The sequence below is a fragment of the Pollicipes pollicipes genome, unplaced genomic scaffold, assembly GCF_011947565.3.
Source record: "Pollicipes pollicipes isolate AB1234 unplaced genomic scaffold, Ppol_2.1 Scaffold_1600;HRSCAF=1878_pilon_pilon_pilon, whole genome shotgun sequence".
NCBI lineage: Eukaryota > Metazoa > Arthropoda > Thecostraca > Pollicipedomorpha > Pollicipedidae > Pollicipes > Pollicipes pollicipes.
Window position 1 is genome coordinate 6448721 of NW_023595962.1, and position 18518 is coordinate 6467238.

The 18518-nt window shown below is 52.0% G+C and overlaps 1 protein-coding gene across 1 annotated transcript; it reads left to right on the top strand.

The window, feature by feature from the left end:
* Positions 1-1923: 1923 nt before the first annotated feature.
* Positions 1924-6138, top strand: LOC119093157 (uncharacterized). The gene is made up of 4 exons (XM_037216066.1): positions 1924-1996; positions 2200-2464; positions 4575-4708; positions 5065-6138. Exons 2-4 carry the CDS (start codon positions 2353-2355, stop codon positions 6136-6138), a joined length of 1320 nt encoding a protein of 439 aa, XP_037071961.1. The 5' UTR covers positions 1924-1996; positions 2200-2352.
* The last annotated feature ends 12380 nt before the right edge of the window (positions 6139-18518 follow it).

Consider the following 18518-nt stretch of genomic DNA (forward strand, 5'->3'; position numbering starts at 1 on the left):
GTAAAGGAAGTGAAATCACTGCCACCTCAGCTGCTGGTATGCGTTATTTGACTACGCGCGTGGCTGAAGGCAAATGCATGTGTTTAGGACAGAAATATGGAATGGTGGAATAGATGGAGTGCTAGATGGAGTTACATTGGTATGGTGAATGTGATGACTGAATACATGGAGTGAATAGATAAGATGACGAGACGGCATGAATAGATGGAATGGCAAACATTTTAAAATAAAGATCGTCTTGATGCATGGTCGTTAGAACAAACAACTTTCTCGGATTGCTCATGAATGTCCACAGTGGCGGAAGCCGAAACCTCCCATGGGGGTGGGTCCATTGCAACTGTCTGCCGTTTGCCTCTATGCATCTCTTCATTGTCAAATAATAGGTTGCGGCAAAGTTGGAGGGGGGAATTGTTTCCCTGCCCCAAGCCTGCCCCCTCCGTTGTTCGTCCCTGGTGAAGCGATTTAACCGCGGGTCTCATGTCGATTTGCAGATTTGACATATATCGAGCGTAGAACGGTCACTTGAGCAAATAAGGGGGGGGGGGGGGCAGATATGCGACAACTTGCTTGTTGTTGCTGTTCGGCCGTAAGACATAGTGTGATGCAAAATTCAACGCCTGGGTATGCAGGAAGGAGGCACATGGAGACTTTTTCAGATTAACAGGTCAATATTTACGATTGGTCGAGAGCCTGTGTTGGCATACATTTCGACACGATGCATTTTTCCACACCATCCGTCCACGATAGGTGAAGATCGTGAAAGATCCCCCGGCCGGCAGTGTGTGGGACAGCAAGCAGGCTGCCGCCGTGATTAAAAACTCCCCCTCCGAGCAGAACGAGATCATCGGGACGAGAGGAGCCTGAGAAGTCAAGGCAGATCGGCGAGCCCTTGCGGCGGGGCGCCTCGCAGCAGCAGGAGGGCTGGTGAGCTGATCTTACAGAACTCCATAGCGCGGCGGCGTATTTTTCCTCTTCGGATCGCCCCTTAAAGGGGGACATCTGCCCTCGGTCAGCCAGGTAAGATGGATGGACGCGTGACACCCGATCGACGGTGCGCGAGGATAACAGCATAGCTGTCTCATTCCCACCTCCCAGGATTCAGAACGGCTATTTTTTTAATGCAGCTGGTTCCGTTTTGCCGCGTTCACATATTATCAACAGCCAAACGCTAGAGGTGGGATGCCGTGGTTAAGGACATACAACCATATACGAGGAGACAGCCGTTCATGGTGCCTGACCGGACCTTCCGTCCCGCCAATTCTCCGGGCATTACGGGTGTGGGTGGGGGGCGGGGTCTGTGATGGAGTGTATTCGCTGCGCAGCTACCCGACTGCCGCTGGTGGCTCGCGTCGTGGGCTGATGCCATCGCACCTCCCCACAAGAGCGAAATTAATAATAAGGAGCCCATTAGTCAGTATACGAGCCAGATAATGCCAAGTGCACGACTCAGCACGTATAGACTCCGGTGCATCAACACGCACGTGTGGGTCGCAGAGCCAGGATGTCCTGCCCCAGGCTTCTGCCACCACCGCTGCTGGTGCCTGTGATCGATGCAAGAATGATGAGCAAAAGTATCACACTTTAGTATATACCGAGGCCAAAGGCGAATAGGGCGAAATATGTAAGCTAATCTTGGTCTGCCTTTTGCCAAGTGTTATGATACTACCATTTGTTACGTGCTCTTTCCTTGATGTTGGTGCTCCGGCGCTGCACAGCGCATGTGATTTGAGAAATTCCGTGACTTTTGTCACACAGACCGAACAGAAACCTCAGTGTTTTTGGCATGCCATCGAGATTGACGGCATACGTACCGCTATATTTACGCCAGTGATATTCACAAGTGGCGCACGTCTCCCAACGTGGCGCGGAAACCGTGTGTGTGCAAAGTGCGCTCGGAAACCGTGTCCTGGCAAGGTCACATATAACATCGACGCGGCGTGTGCGCTCCATGACGGCGAATGGGAGGACGAGCGCCATCAGAAGGGCTTCGCGATTGGTTAGCGATTGTGACGTCATTCGTTTCGTGTCCTCATTGAGTCGTTTCTGGCCTGTCCGGTGGCCGATGGGGAATGTTCCAGGCGTGTTAGACATGCATTACGACGTGGCTCAATTTGACCATATCGCATTCAACAGATACCGCCGTGTCCAATGGACGCATCTGTGCCCTGCCTCAATCAGCTTGCTTTGTTTGCGGCCTAGGCAACACAACCGCGCACCAGCGACGCACGACGGCCCAGCCTCCGCCAGAAAACATCAGCCCACCTGTCCCCCGGCACCAGCTGAAGCCCGGGTCAGGTCGCACCGAGCGACCCCCGCTGCCTGAGACACCCGCAGCTGTCACCGCCTCCGACCATGACCTGCTGGCACCGCGCTCTGCTCCTCATTGGTGGACTGGGCCTGTGCAGTGACGTCATCGGAGATCCGCGCAGCCTGCCCGACACGGTGTCACCAGCTGACCGGAAGCGTGAGTAAGCCGCTGTTGTCGTGACCACGCTTGCTGTACCCAGGCTCCCCGTGCCGGAAACGACGCCATCGCAGCTTATCGCGCATGCACCCAACCGTGCGCCTCGACCATTGAGAGATGCCTTGTTGGTCGACCGGGCTTTACTGATCAGACTGAAGCAGTTGTAGCGTTGCCCCTCGTTTTGCTTCGAATCATTTTTTTGTTTGTTGGGGAGTCAAATATCCGCCATCGCACCGCTGCCTTGAGTGCCGCTTGCTGCCATGCACCTTGAGTGTAAGTGACAGGTTATAAAAAAATGAACATGCTGGGGGTGTAGCTTCCTATTCAGTTTGGGGGGCTTCAGCCCCCCTTCCCAACTTGGGATCCTGCCCCCTCACTTTGGGAAGAGAGTGGGCCAAATCTGGGAAGAAACCTGTTTGTTGGCACATTTTGAGGGTAGGTTTGGTCTTGTTTCACTGTACAGCCCCCCCCCCCCCCCCCCAAATGATTTGGTGAAACTACGCCCGTGCATTGGCTGTCGACAAATAGTGCAGTCAGCACCAAATAGTACCAAATAGTACCAAATAGTACCTCTACGGGTGGAACCACATCACCGGGAGCCCAACCGGTCCGAAATCGGGGTCGGGATAGACTCCTCGCGATTCGATGGGTCCAGTCGAGTGGTTTGAAAGGATTCCCAGCAGAATTCACCTTCCTTTTAGTTTTCTTAAATTGAACTGCACCGTACGAACCACATTTCGCTTAAGGTGCCTGAGAAGAATGTAAAACTGTGGCCGCCCGATTGAGCCCATGAATCCGTGCTGAAGCGCCATTAAGCAGCAATCGATGTCGACGCTGCAGCTGGCCTCAGTGGCGGCCATGTGTGTAAGACGTAGCTCAGTCGTACGCTCGCTGTTTTGTTCAGATGTAAGAACCTTACACACCCGACCCCTCTACCGTGGCGGAGCGTTTCATCGCACCAGTCAGGCGACTGCGCTGGGGTCAGTTCCCGCGGAAATGTTTCGAGATTAAATTAGGACGATGATTTACTGGTAGTACTTGCAGCTTGAGGTACCCCATATTTCAGCTTGACATCAACTTACGGTAGGCACACGACTTTGCCAGCAAAGTACAGCAGAGTTGTGATCCTTGAGTAATCATTTTTCATCGTTGCCGGCGGCTGGTCAGAAGCCTGCTGACTCCAGGTCGGGTGGTTTAAGGCCCTCTGTTGCCGGGCGAACTAAGCAGAGGCCCTCTCTGTTGCCCGGTTAGCTGGTCAGAGGCCCCCTGTTGTCCGATCGGCTGGGCAGAGGCCCTCGTTACCGGGTCAACTGACCAGAGGTCCCTGTTGCCGGGTCAGCTGGTCAGTTGCACAATCGGCTGGTCAGAAGCCCTCTGTTGCCGGGTGAACTGGGCAGAGGCCCCTGTTGCCGGGTCAGATGGTCAGAAGCCCCTGTTACCTGGTCAACTGGTCAGAGGCCCTCTGTTGCCGGGTCAACTGGTCAGAGGCCTCTGTTACCGGGTCAACTGGGCAGAGGCCCCTGTTACCGAGTCAACTCGTCAGAGGCTCCTTTTGCCCGATTAGCTGGTCAGAGGCCCTCTGTTGTCCGATGGGCTGGGCAGAGGCCCATGTTAATGGTTCAACTGATCAGAGGACCCTGTTGCCGGGTCAGCTGGTCAGAGGCCTCTGTTGCACAATCAACTGGTCAGAAGCCCTCTGTTGCCGGGTCAGCTGGCCAGAGGCCCCTGTTGCCGGGTCAGCTGGTCAGAGGCCCGGTCGAATACTCGCCTCCGGCTGTATATCCCTGCTGGGATAGCACGCAGTCCGTTCGCCAAAGTCGATGGGCCATGGCTATAAGTCCGATGTAACCCTAGCACGCCCGGCTGAATGCCGGGCAGATATCATCTAAGTTTTGCATGCAATTCCATTTAGCTCGACTAACCTGCATTTGCCTGCGACATTGTCACTGACAGTTGCCTGGACGACAGCTTGCGACAACCGAATATAGTGTAGAAATGATGAGACTCGTATCATTGCAGTATCTTGGAGTTTGATAGAGTACGTGCCGCAGACTGCCCCGTTGGTGGCGTCTTTGGTCTGGCATCAATCTCCTTATCTGCCGTGCTGCAGCCTGTCCTGGAGACGACGTCATCGATGTGTTTGTCGTCATCAATGCGAGAGGTCTTGTTGGTGATGATGACCTGGCCGTCTGGAGAAGACTGGAGATGATCTGGCACGCGTCCGAAGTACTGCCGGACGACAAGGTGGGCCGGCTGCGAAGGAGTTCGGACACTTTCGTCTGTCTGCAGGGAACAGGTGGCCAAGTGTGATCCGGTTCTCACGAGCTGCATCGACCGCAACCATGTTACCTAAAGTAACAACAGTGTTAGAGTCACGTGATTAGCTCGCCCGGTCCTCTGTCGTGCTGCTGGGCTGATAACTTGTCAAGTAGTTCGCAAATGGAACAGTTCATATCGCAAAAACCTGCATTTACTATGAGAGGTGAATCTAAGACTTCACTTGACGTTTTGTACATACATGTGTCATGCCTCTGTCGACTTCTTCCGACTGCCCTCTTTTGGGTTGTAGGCCAAAGCCAGCTTCTATTATCTGCCGACAGGTGATTCTGTACGACACGCGACCTCCATTGCCGCCCGTGCCCGTGCCCCTCCTGGAGATCACCGCCGCTCACCACCCGGACAGTTTCTTCACCACCAACATCACCATCCCCAAGTTCAACTTCTCGGACGCACCTGTTGTCTCGCACTGTCTGGGCGTCGGCGTCGCCTACGTGCGCAACGGCCTGTCCGTTGCCTCCAACTGTCTGTACAGCCGGCCGGACTGGATGTACGCCGCTGCCGCCGACCTACGCGGTCTTCGCCTGCACGAGGTGATGCTGCCCGGCACGCACGACGCCGCCTCCTACCGCGACTACGAAGGCAAGAAAACCGACGACGACCTCTTCACGCGCTACGCATCGGCGCAGGAGGAGACGCTGCTGACCCAGTTCTTTCTGGGCGCGCGGTATTTCGACGCGCGCGTCGCCTTCTATCCGAGCAGGGCCGAGCGTTTCTGGGTGAGCCACGGCTTCGTGCCGTTTCGGCCGTTCTCCGTGGTCGTCGACGACCTGGTGGCGATGCTTGAACGGACGCGCGAGATCGTCGTGTTCGAGATCGGCGGCTTCGAGGGCGCGTTCGACAAGCACCCGGAGGCGTACCAGGAGCTGCTGGATGCGCTGCTGCCACGGCTGGAGCGCTGGCTGGCGCCGCTGCCGCCCGGCGCGCACCACCAGGTGCTCCTCGGTGACCTCTGGGCCAGCGACCGGCGGCTGGTCCTCAGCTGGGACGCCGACGCCTCTGGCTATGACATCCTCTGGCCTCGCGTGCCCAACACCTGGCACAACGATGACACACCCGAGGCGTTGTACGACACGCTGAACCGCAGCATGGCCGACGCGCCGCGGCCTGAGCTGTGGGCTCTGGCCGGCGAGATGACCGACCACCCCAACGACATCATCTTCGACCGACTGAAGTCACTGCGTGACATGGCGGACGCGGTTAACAGGAATGTGTCGCGCATGGTGCGCTACGACTGGTGGGACCTCACGAACATCGTCATGGCCGACTTCTTCATGAGCACGTACAACGCGGACACGGCCGTCTTGGTCAACTGGCAGCGCGCGCACTGCCGCTGAGCGGCTGCCGCGGTAGGCAGGGTCACAGGTCAAAAAAGGTTAAGGGGGCAGTCAGGGGTTACAGGTGCTACATGCTTAATTTCGGTACATGACGGGCCAAGGGGTGGCAGCAAAATGCGCAAAAATGGATGACAGATTTGACACGATGGTGGTTTTAGTGGCACTTCAATTTGCCCGCTGGTGCTTGGGACGGATGGACTTGGACGGGACGATGTGCCCTATAGTGTACACTTGTCCAGAGATATGCTTCATGGTGCTTCACGCCCTGTACCCGGACAGGACATATTGCGTACTGACAGACGACGTACCTAGGAGCTGTTTGCCGGTGTTCAGAATGAAATGTACGACGTTGGCACATAAACTGAATCTAATACAGGTGCGAGAGAGAGAGAGAGCTCGTCTAGAATTCATCCACCGTAGCTACAAATGCCATCGTAATCAAATGATTCCCACTTTTGTGGATGCTTCCTAACTTGGTGAGACCCAGCGCCTAAGTGTAGCTATTAAGTAGGGCGCCGTGAATATAATACTGTCATTAATGGCGTCGTTGGCTCGTACTTTAAAAACTTCTACAGTCAATTCTCACATAGTTCCAAAGCTAGTAAATTCAGTAAGAGGCGATAGGTGTTTGTGAATGTCAACCACAGAGTGCGCAAGTTACTTATAATAACCTGGCGCGTTTCGAAACAATGTGCGCAATTTCAACAACTTCACTGCTGTTGCCGATCTTTTAGCCTTGCTCTACTTAGCGGTGTGACTGGCATCTGAAACTCGAGGAAGACACGGACAGAAACATTGAGAAGCCTCGCGAGACACGGACAGGAACACTGAGAAGCCTCGAGTGACACGGACAGGAGCACTGAGAACCCTCGAGAGACACGGACTGAAGCATTGAGGAGCTTCGAGAGACACTGACTGAAGCATTGAGAAGCCTCGAGAGACACAGACAGGAACACTGAGAAGCCCCGAGAGACACGGACAGGAACACTGAGAACCCTCGAGAGACACTAACTGAAGCATTAAGGAGCTTCGAGAGACAATGACTGAAGCATTGAGAAGCCTTTAGCGATGCGGATTGGCGCGTCGAGAAGTCTCCAGGACCACGGACTGAGAAGCCTCGAGAGACACGGACCAAAGCATTGAGAAGCCTCGAGAAATACGGAATGAAAAATTTCCATGCTCTGAGCAATCAACACACCGAAGCATTGAAAGCTCAGATGGTCACAAACTGGCGGGCCTGTCTGCTGCTCGGCCGTCACGTAATCCGCGCACAGTGTCACAGTGACGCGCAGTGACTGCGCGTCACACAAATGGAATTTTACCCGGCGATGTACTCAACCGCTCTCGGAGCCGGGGTATTGGAGAGAGTATGGCCTGGCTTGGTGGTCCAGCTGATAAGGCGGGGTTCTGTCCGCGTGGTTAAGTCATGCTGAAGATCGCATGTGGGCGCTGTCCACCTCTGCACGTGCACGGTGTGTCCGTGACTGCGAAGAATTAGTTACTAGCCCAGCGGATTTGGGCGCCGCGTCTGTCTCTCGCTGTCAGGCGGGACGCACGAGCCGGCCCAGCCCCATCGCCACGTGGCGCCAACGGAAGTGAGGCCGTTCAAACGAGGGAAAGTTACGCGTCTGAGCCATGAAGGTCAGGGGTCAGTGTTGATTGTATAGTGGCGTGCTGCGCCCCGGAGCTTGCCAGCGTGGTGACGTCAGTGCGGGCAGCTTACGGGCCTCTAGATGAACCCCAGACCGACACATCGTTCGAAGTAAGGCAGGCTGCACTGGTGTGATGCTAACCAGGCGTGGCTTTTAGGCGTAATTAGATTTACAGGAAAGTCACCAGGCCCGGCTACAACGATGCTACGCTGTTGCTCAAATGAGGGCTGCCCACTTGCGCCGATAGGATACTGATAGCTTAGTGGTCTTAGTGGGTTGAGGGATGCCAAAGGTACTGGGTTCGATTCTCCACTGTTCCCACTCTCCCTGTTGGGCATAGAAACAGAACCACGGGGGTCACCATGGACTTTTCGTAGGGGGGGGGGCGACGAACTCTTGCTTAAGTTTGGCTCAGCCCCCCCCCCCCCCCCGTTTCCTCACCCCTACCATCACCGTGGTTCTTTAGTTTAGATAATATGCTCGATTGGTCACCCATCTCGGTTTTATTTTGGGAAAACAATGTTAGATGTGCCCAAAAAATATGGACACGATCAATATCGACGAACAAAGATGTCGGACGTAAAATATAAACACGTGAAATATGGACACATAAAATATCAACTTCGTAGGATAGTGACACTTCAACATTTTTAAACGCAAATGTAAACAAGAGCCGTTTCACGGAAGATTACGGTGCACGGCTTTAAAAAGCGTCTTTTTATGTTCAGCAGTCATGATCTAACCTCATACCTTTTACCAGCCATTGCTGGCTAGAACTGTTTCGCAGGATTTAAACACATCCTTGCAACACGCCTAACTTGATATAAGGTGTGGTACCAGCCAGTTAAGGAAAATGATCAGTCAGGAGGCCATACTTCTGATATTTACCCTGGCTTGGCAAGGTCAACGGTCACCCTGGCGCAATTACATATAAAAAACGCAATGAAATCGTGTTCGTTTCGTTGCAAACATGTTGTGTTGGTTTATTTTGTCATTGCTCGCGTTAGAAACACATGGCTTGGAGGCAGAAGGGTAGCTGGAGTGGGTAACTTGGTAAATAGCGCATCTTAGCAGAATATAATGGGTATATGCTTGCGGCGCGCATCAAGGGGGAATATTTAATCCTGTCCATTTCACAACTGCTACTTGTATCGCTCAAACAAAATTTTCCAAGCACTGGCATGCTTCCCTCAGAACCTAGAAAGGCGCCCTCAGAGACCGCGGATGCTGCCCGCGGATGTCTGATTTTCTTCTCAGGGTAGAGACAGAGCGGTCCTAGGTGGTTGCCGTCGGTGGAAGAGCGCGCTTCTAGTGCCAGCCCTCCCCGGACATCACCCAGAATGAAAATGTTGCAGCATTTTTGGGCCCTACTGCTCGGGGTCAAAGGCTGTCCTCCCAGAAGTGCGAGTGTCATTTTTTATTTCTGTCGCGTCAACCATGGGCCCAGATCCAGTATCAGATGTTCAGAACTTGGTCCCTTTGCACTCTGCCTTCCCCGTCCCTTCTCCCATGTCTGGCACCGTTGGCACCTCTAGCACGTCAGCTGTTACCCGATTCCCTAGTTTCGCTTGCGTGTACGCCACAGGCAAAAGTAGGCCAGTTGTGATGAAGCTTGCCGTACATTGCATGGTTGCATGCATCCACGTACGCAGAGATTATGACTACTTCCTGTTATATATGTAACATTTGAAATGTGATTTTTTTGTTACATCGTGATCAGAGTGCTGTGATCAGAATCCATAATCCATTTAAGCGAACATATTCGTGAAATTTTTGTAAGACGTATCGACGCGTACGCCTCAAAGAGTTTAAATCACTTATTTGACGTTTGAGTATTTTGCATGTTGGTGTTTTATTTGAAGATATTTTACGTTGACGAAACTCTAAATATCCACGTCTTGCGGCGCTACTGCTTTGTGTGGCGAGATTTTAAGCTCTCGGTGTTTTCCGGGGCGATGTTTTCCGAGACGATGCTTTGCGCGTCGATATTTCGTGTGTCGATAACTTGCGTTGTGAAATTTGGCGGGTCAACACTTCACGTGTCGATAGTTAGGGTATAGACGTTATGTAGACATCAGGTGAACGACTTTTTTGTTTCAGTTTTCCCTGGTATAACGTACGTAATCTAAATGCAGGGACCCGATCTTCATCTAGCGACACGTCTTTCCCGTGGTCTTGATCCAGCGACACATATCCCCGTGGTCTTGATCTAGCGACACATCTCCCCGTGGTCTTGATCTAGCGACACATCTCCCCGTGGTCTTGATCTAGCGACACGTCTCCCCGTGGTCTTGATCTAGCGACACATCTTCCCGTGGTCTTGATCTAGCGACACATCTTCCCGTGGTCTTGATCTAGCGACATATCTTCCCGTGGTCTTGATCTAGCGACACATCTCCCCGTGGTCTTGATCTAGCGACACATCTCCCCGTGGTCTTGATCTAGCGACACATCTCCCCGTGGTCTTGATCTAGCGACACATCTTCCCGTGGTCTTGATCTAGCGACACATCTTCCCGTGGTCTTGATCTAGCGACACGTCTCCCCGTGGTCTTGATCAAGCGACACATATCCCCGTGGTCTTGATCTAGCGACACATCTCCCCGTGGTCTTGATCTAACGACACATCTCCCCGTGGTCTTGATCCAGCGACACATATCCCCGTGGTCTTGATCTAGCGACACATCTCCCCTTGGTCTTGATCTAGCGACACGTCTCCCCCGTGATGGGACTTGCCCGTTTGTGCTATCGCCTGTCACCCGGTAGATGTTCGGTCTGCAACGCAGCTCTCTCCGAAACATTGGCCCGCAGCCCAGTCCGTCCAGGCCAGCTCGTGATACAGCCCGCGAAAGCGCGCTATGCTACAACACCGACCCGGCATTGACTTGCCAGTGCTATGTTCTTTCAATGTGAATGTATTCTCTTCTTCTTAATTTTGGACACACGCGCTGAAGTGTGCATGAATTGGCAGGCGAGGGCCATCTCAAACGCAGCATTGTTTGGCTGATGCCAGTGCTGTTGCGGACAGAGCAGCAATCAAAGGACCTGGGTCATAGAATCAGTATTGCACCGAAGTAGATTTTGAGATATGATGGCAATTTTCAGCCACAAATAAGAAAGAAGAGCTTGGATTCAAATTTGTCGATTTTTCTAAGTTTGTTTGTTGGTATATCTTATCATTGAAATGTCCCGAACATATCACCCTCCTGTCTTATCTCAACAGACCACAGGCCTCGTCTTCCAAAGTTGCATATGTACATCAACTGCTGACTTTCCACTGACAGAGTAAGCAATGCTGGATATTCCAAGCTATGGAAAGCTTCCTCAGCTCATTACACTGTACATAAGCACAAAATTCAACTGAATCGACACAATTGCCACAATGTCATAACCTGCATCCAAGAACCAGAGGCGGTCTAATACGGTGTTTGCTGTGAACGGAGATGAATCATGCAAGAATACCAAATAAATGGCACATGGTGCCTTTGAAACTATCTACATTTCCCCCTTAGCACTATCTATGCTTCATTCCACAACCTTCACCGCACCGTTTGTGCGATGCTGCGTAAAAGCAAGGATAGCAATACATTTTATGCACGAATATTTTTGCCCATCTAGTGCCATCATTGACATTTAGCAATGACACCAAATAACGTGGAATATTGCTACATGTTGCAGCAAAATGTATGAAAATAACTGTTGACATTGTGTGCAGGAACTATTCACATTTCATATAGCCTGACTAAAACTTCCGATCGCTATTGCATACTTCAATGGCATCATATGTTAGACGAATTAGACGAATTATTATTAAACGAAGAAAGGGAATTTTTCCCGCAGCTGCATCCAGATTCAGATACTGGAAAATATAAGCAAATAATACAGAGCAAAAACCTTAATGAGATAAATGTTAAAAACTAGTAACAATCGCAAAACGTACAGTAACAACTGCAACGTTTTATATGTAACAATCCCGTGATCGTGGTCGTAAATTGTATGTTCTTCAGACATGTATAGGCAATCTCTATATTACCACCTTTTTCAGTTTCGACGACAGATGCACATTTCAGGCAGCGGTGTCTGCGGGCCGTATTGACAAGTGAGTGAGACTAAGGCGATGAAAGACTCACAGTTTATTATGCGTTTCAGTGATCATTGATGTTGATTGTAATTTGTGATGTTGATTGTGATCGCTTTTATGTTTATTGTGGTTTGTGATGTTAATTGTGGTTGTGATTTGATGTGAGGCATCGTTTGTGTGTGAAAAAGACAGTCTAAGTGCTCCACACCCTCACAGTAACAGCTTGGTCTGGTGTGTAGCTGTGTTTACATTGAAGACTCACCTAACTGTTGCTCAATGTATCCATGCCAAATTTTGAAAGTTTAGGTTTTTCTTCTGAACTTTTCGGTGGGATAGCTGCTAAATATTGTTCAATTTGCGTAACTTGTTTTACTGGTGTGTCAAGTCTGCCATGGGTCTTCTGTCACTGGTGCACTTACTGGAGGAGTGAAAATCTTATTTTTTCACGATTGTCTTGTGCTTGACAGCACACCCTGGGTTTGGATGGCTTTAAAACTTGCCCGCGAACGGCTGGAGGAAGCTGAATTGCCTATGGTTTTTCGGCACAGCTCAAAAATGAACGCTGGTAACGACATCAAGTTTTCAGCACCTGTTAATGCATCAATTTGGCATCCTTCATGCGAATCCAGATTTCGTATCTGTGGAAGTCAGTGACCCAGATGAGATCAAAGGGACCAGTCTTTAAAAGACTTTGACCGCCGATATCCGCTCCGTGGTTCATTTGTCACTGCTCAAAGTTGTTATAGTACCTATTCTCAGTTCGCTGCAAATGCATTACCAAGTGTCGAAGAGACGATGCATGATGTTATGCGACAGCTATGCGATCCTGAGTACCGGTAGACGTACAACACGCTTTTTATGGACACATTAAAAACAATGCCACGTAGACCCAGTTGGCACTTAAGTTTGTTCTCAATTGGATGGATTTACACGTGTCCGAGCTCACCCGCCGATGCATGGGCCATGGGCCCTGGTCGTGGGTCGGTGATGGCCCATCTGATGCGCGGCACGTGGGTCGGTGACGGCCCATCTGATGCGCGGCACGTGGGTCGGTGATGGCCCATCTGATGCGCGGCACGTGGGTCGGTGATGGCCCATCTGATGCGCGGCACGTGGGTCGGTGACGGCCCATCTGATGCGCGGCACGTGGGTCGGTGATGGCCCATCTGATGCGCGGCACGTGGGTCGGTGACGGCCCATCTGATGCGCGGCACTGCCTTCCATCTAAATTCGTGCTACAAATACGTAACAGCGCTGGTGTTCGGGCAGGACAGGTGCTGTCTCGCCGGTTTCTTGGAATTGTACGATACAAAAACTGATAGAATCCAAAGTATCCTAAACCTTGCTTCTGGCAGAATTCCAAGCGGTCACTCCCAGCTCATAAGGCGATGCTACATGGCGAGCCTGGTGTGCTGAAGGTCATGCTTATGTTAAACTGTAACGCACGTGTGCGGCCCACGCGGCAGGATAGGCTCCTTCACCTCTCTGGACCGAGAGCTGAGGCCGGTAGGAAACGTTTTGGGCACCAAGTGCCAGCACTGTACAGTGTCGTGCCAGAGGACGTCATATATAGCTGACAATGCGGCACCAAGTACCAGCACTGTACAGTGCTGTGCCAGAGGACGTCATATATAGCTGACAATGCGGCGTTTTGTAAGCGCGGTGAGAGCGCACCTGTTAAACGCTAGTGGTACTGGTAAACAATGAATAGGTGGGTGTGCGTTTGATCTTTCGTACCTGCATGTTTTTTATCTCCCGTGCTTTAAGCCCGGGGCTGTAAAAGCCGCGCTCCCTTGTGGATGGCCCTACGACAGTAATACAAGCATACATGCAAACGCACATGCATGCATGAATGCATGTGTGCATACATGCATGCACATGCATGTGTACATGCATACATACGTACGTGCATACACCTACACACACACGCATGCGCACATGCATACAGCTGCTCCCAGGCAGGAGCGCAGACAGCAGTGTTGAGTGTGACAGTCGGCTGCGGCCGAGAACCGACCGATAACGACAACCGACGCCTCGGAGGCTCTGCAGGTGTTGTTTCCCACGCTGGCAGCGGTACTGAAGCCTTGTGCAGCTGTGCGACACCCTGAACGCGCCAGGAACGTAGCAAATGGGGAGGGGGCACGGGGCCACGGTTGAATTGAATATTGGGCGACGTCGAAGAAATTTGGTCCAGATTCACCAGAGTTTGGAAAAGAATAATGCCGGTCACCCCCGCCTCCCTCCTCAGCAAGACTGTCTGGCAGTGGTGCGGGTGGTGCAGGAACCGGCCAGGTGATAACACTCCCCGATTAACGGGGTAACAACCGCGTCTGGCCTGCATGATGAAAACGAAGCCTGCATTGTTTCCCGCCTGGAGTCCCGAACGCCGCGTCCGAGGAGTGCGCGTGAAGTCGCGAGCGCCGCGTCCGAGGAGTGCGCGTGGCGAAGTTTGTCGGCACCGCGTTCAGAGGGCTGGATCGCCCGTAGCGCGGACCAACGGCGGTGCCGAGCGTTGGCTGTTGCCGAGAAGGCCGGCAGCAGCGCCCCTCGTGTAACCGGTGGCTGTTGCCGAGAAGGCCGGCAGCAGCGCCCCTCGTGTACCCGGTGGCTGTTGCCGAGAAGGCCGGCAGCAGCGCCCTTCGTGTACCCGTTGGCTGTTGCCGAGAAGCAGCGCCCCTCGTGTACCCGGTGACAAGGAGGGGAATGCAAGAACGGTGTGCGTAGTGAAAATATCGTTCAAATGTTATGCATTTTGTGCACATGCGTAACCGACATGCGTAGGTCGGGCGAGGAAATGAGATTTGTGGATCAGGAGCTACACATGACTTCAGTCCTGCGGGACATGACGGCGTCCGAGAAAACCTGGCACGGCTGGTCTAAACATTGATAACCGACGCAACAGAGAGCAGTGGCGCTGTGCTTTATGCAGACCGCAACACAACAGATGAACAAAATTGAGGCGGAAGACGCTCTTGAGTCGGCGTTAATCACTGCGATAAAAACAAAATTATTCATTTACGCCGAATGATATGCATGCACGGCTTTGGTTGAGTTCGTTGATTGGCTTGGATTGATGCGGTTGAATTCCGTCCTTTCCGGTCTTAGGCTTTCCTTCCATGCAGGGGTGTCACTTCATCTATTTTCACGGGAACGCGAACCCCCCACCACGGGCGTATTAGGCTTTCCTTCCATGCAGGGGTGTCACTTCATCTATTTTCACGGGAACGCGAACCCCCGACCACGGGCGTCGCCGACGCGCTCTCGTCCCCATTTTCAAACAGGAAGGGGATCGCTCCATCCTATCAAGAGCAAAAATCTCAACAACAAATGATGCCGTCATCAGCAGGAGGCATCAAACTCCAGTCACATCCTTGATCATTGGCTTTGACAACGAAAGCAACAGTAGAAGCCTTTCTTAAATTTGATATAATGTCGAGCTTCTATTTGTAATGTTTGTCATGTACTTGGACTTTAGAAAATTTGGGGGCCAAACTCGCCGCCGCGGGGCCAGACAGATTGGACATTGGGGGGAGGGGACAGGGAGGGGGCAGTGGCCCACTCAAAAGAATACAAATCGACAGCCATGTTGTCATGAGGTTTGCCTAACAGCAGCACAACATACTGATTCACAAAAACGCAACAGCCAGTAATCCAGAAGACCTGAGCATTGCTGTCATTACTCTGTTCCTACGTCAGCAGCATGGCGGACAATGATATTATGCTAGGATGGACTATTGGCAAAAGGATAATGCGAAGTACACCAGAAGTACATGCTGCAGCTTTCGCACGCCTAACACAACACAAAGAGCCTACCGCTGGGCTCATAACCTGCACCGGAAACGATAATCTGGTAACAAAAGCACAAAAGTGATGGTCAATGGCAGCCTTGGTGGTGCTGTTAAAAGAAGAGGTGAGCGCGTGGAGGGGGGGGGGGGGCATGGAGCGGGCATGTGGGAAAGATCTTGGTCTCTCTTGATCTCTTGGTTTTGCCGCGGGAGAACGCGGCGAGACCAAGGGCGAGAGAACCCAGGCATGGGAGTGGAGTGCCGATATTTTTAACGTGTCGATACGTCGATACTCGGCACGCTCTCACACTCCCGGAACGGACATCACGGCCTGTTGCTCCTCCCCTCGTGTAAGGTTGGCCAATGTGCATTAAGTCTGCCGGCGGCAAATCGATCATGTGGCCGCCTCGGGGCTGGAAGAACGGCTGGGCGGGTCAGAGGTCAGTGTTGGGGGTCACAGGACAACATACAAACTGCCAATAAACTGTACTTGCGGAGGCCTCCGGCGGGTCAGAATACCGGCAGCGTAAGTTTGTATTTGCATCCCGCACATCGGGCTGGATCAGCTGTGGGACGCTGTGGGACGCTTTGGGACGCTTTGGGACGCTTTGGGACGCTTTGACTGCGTGCCGTAAAAGTAAGCGGCTACAACGCGAGGCGATATCATCGCTGTTGGCACACCTTTTATACACACTCAGCGTGACAGCTTCAGCCGGTAGCCGTTATAATGGTTTGCCGCCGTGCTCACCGCCTACTTATTTGCGCGCCGTGTCACCACCAAGAGTCACATGATAAGGTGTTTAAGGCATCCATACGAGAAAGATAGACTGTAAATGCCAAGCAGAGGGCATGTCTGAATAAATCGCAGTGTGTACGGTAGCGACGTCATCATTCGCAAATACAAAATACGTGTTTAAGTATTTTGTCGTGATTGCATAATACATAATTTGCATTATGATTAGGTACGCAGGCATGTGCAACCCAACAACCGTTGCTACCACAACAACCTTGAATTTGCCACCTATACCAAGACAGCAGCACCACAGCATGTTCTGTTCGCCGAGGCCTTAACAAACTAGGGAAATTTTCTAACGCAGTAAGATGCAGCTAAATAGCCGTAGAAGTCTCCAGGTAAAAGGTCTCTATCGACTTGTATATCAATATACGCAGGTGATCCATGGCCTTGGTATATAGCGGGTGAAAAGCCGACTTCGACAAAACCCAGGCACGGGATCCCGGCCTGGGCAGCGTGTCAGTGGTCAGTATGGCGGTGAGAGGTGGGGACTATGCTGGATGTACTTGGTTTTCCGGTTGGGTAATCATTGGGAATTAAAGTGTGCATAAACAGTGATCCATGATCACATACCTCAACTGAACCTGAGTGCGTGTCCTGGCTCCTTAGTTCTGAACTGAAAGGTACCAATCACTCAACCGGAAAGCGACAAACCGCACACAGGAAATCGACTTGCGACTTCCCGTGCAGGGGTGGATGCAGGATTTTCGTCAAGGGGGTGGGGGTGGGCACGCAACATTGTGGGCCCTCTCAGAACTTTTTGACCGCCCCCGTCCCCGCCCAGTGCCCCCTGGTAATTCAAACGCCCGTAGGCGCCGTTTGGAACGTTGCTTTAACGATTGGATGACCCTGCAAGTTGGTCATGGTAGCGTTCCCCGGAAAACGCCATGGGTATCTGGGCAGGGGACTGAACGGTCTTCGCACTTTCTGCTTCGTCCATGCTAAGAACGGGTATGGTACGGATAACCAACACACCACACACACACACACACACCACACAACACACATACACACACACACACACACCACACACACCACAACACACCCACACACACACACCACACACACAACACACACACACACACACACACACACACACACAACACACACACACACCACACCACACAACAACACACACACACACTACAAACACACACACACAACCACAAACAACACACACACCACACACACACACACCACACCACACCCACACACACACACACACACACACACACACACACACACACACACACACACACACCACACACACACACACACACACACACACACATACACATGCATATATATATATATATATATATATATATATATATATATATATATATATAGATATAAACGTTGGCATATAGATCATGAAAAATCCTGTCATTTTAGGCCAAGTATTTCGGAAAAACAGACAAGATCTGCTAAAGCTGGTTGCTAAATCCCATCAGAATAAATACCAACTTGGTTCCTAGCTTATTTACGGCTAGACAACAGGTCGATGTGATCAGCTGATGGCTGATGACTAATGCAGAGTTTTTCCTTTTGTTACAAAGGAGTGCAAAATATCCTAGCATTCAGGTGTATGAAGAATGTGACGAACGGGTAGAGTACGTGTCGAACATTAAATAACTAATGGAAATGCCACTTGGATGTTTGCGGCACTTAAATAACCTGCGACAATTGCGCGAAGAAGTCACTGGCACCCAGCCGACTGCCGCTCTGAGGCTAAGGCACCATGGCCAATGAGGGCGGATCGTGTGGAATCATGGGTGCCGGCCGGAGGCCAACATAGAGGCTTCCCTCAACGAGTAGAGTGTGCGCAGAGCAAGCGAGAAGAGCCCAGAACCAACGTGGTAGGCCCCTGAAGGATCGGTAGTGCCCCGGCAGACCGCCATGTTCGGTAGTGCCCCGGCAGACCACCATGATCGTTAGTGCCCCGGCAGACCACCATGTTCGGGAGTGCCCCGGCAGACCGTCATGTTCGGTAGTGCCCCGGCAGACCGCCATGTTCGGTAGTGCCCCGGCAGACCGCCATGTTCGGTAGTGCCCCGGCAGACCGCCATG

Bases quoted from the DNA above. Each gene is read 5' to 3' on its own strand.
- LOC119093157 (XM_037216066.1), top strand. From the start codon at position 2,353: ATGACCTGCTGGCACCGCGCTCTGCTCCTCATTGGTGGACTGGGCCTG. The intron at 2,465-4,574 runs GTGAGTAAGCCG...GCCGTGCTGCAG, and splicing joins GTCACCAGCTGACCGGAAGC to CCTGTCCTGGAGACGACGTC. The intron at 4,709-5,064 runs GTGGGCCGGCTG...ATCTGCCGACAG, and splicing joins AAGTACTGCCGGACGACAAG to GTGATTCTGTACGACACGCG.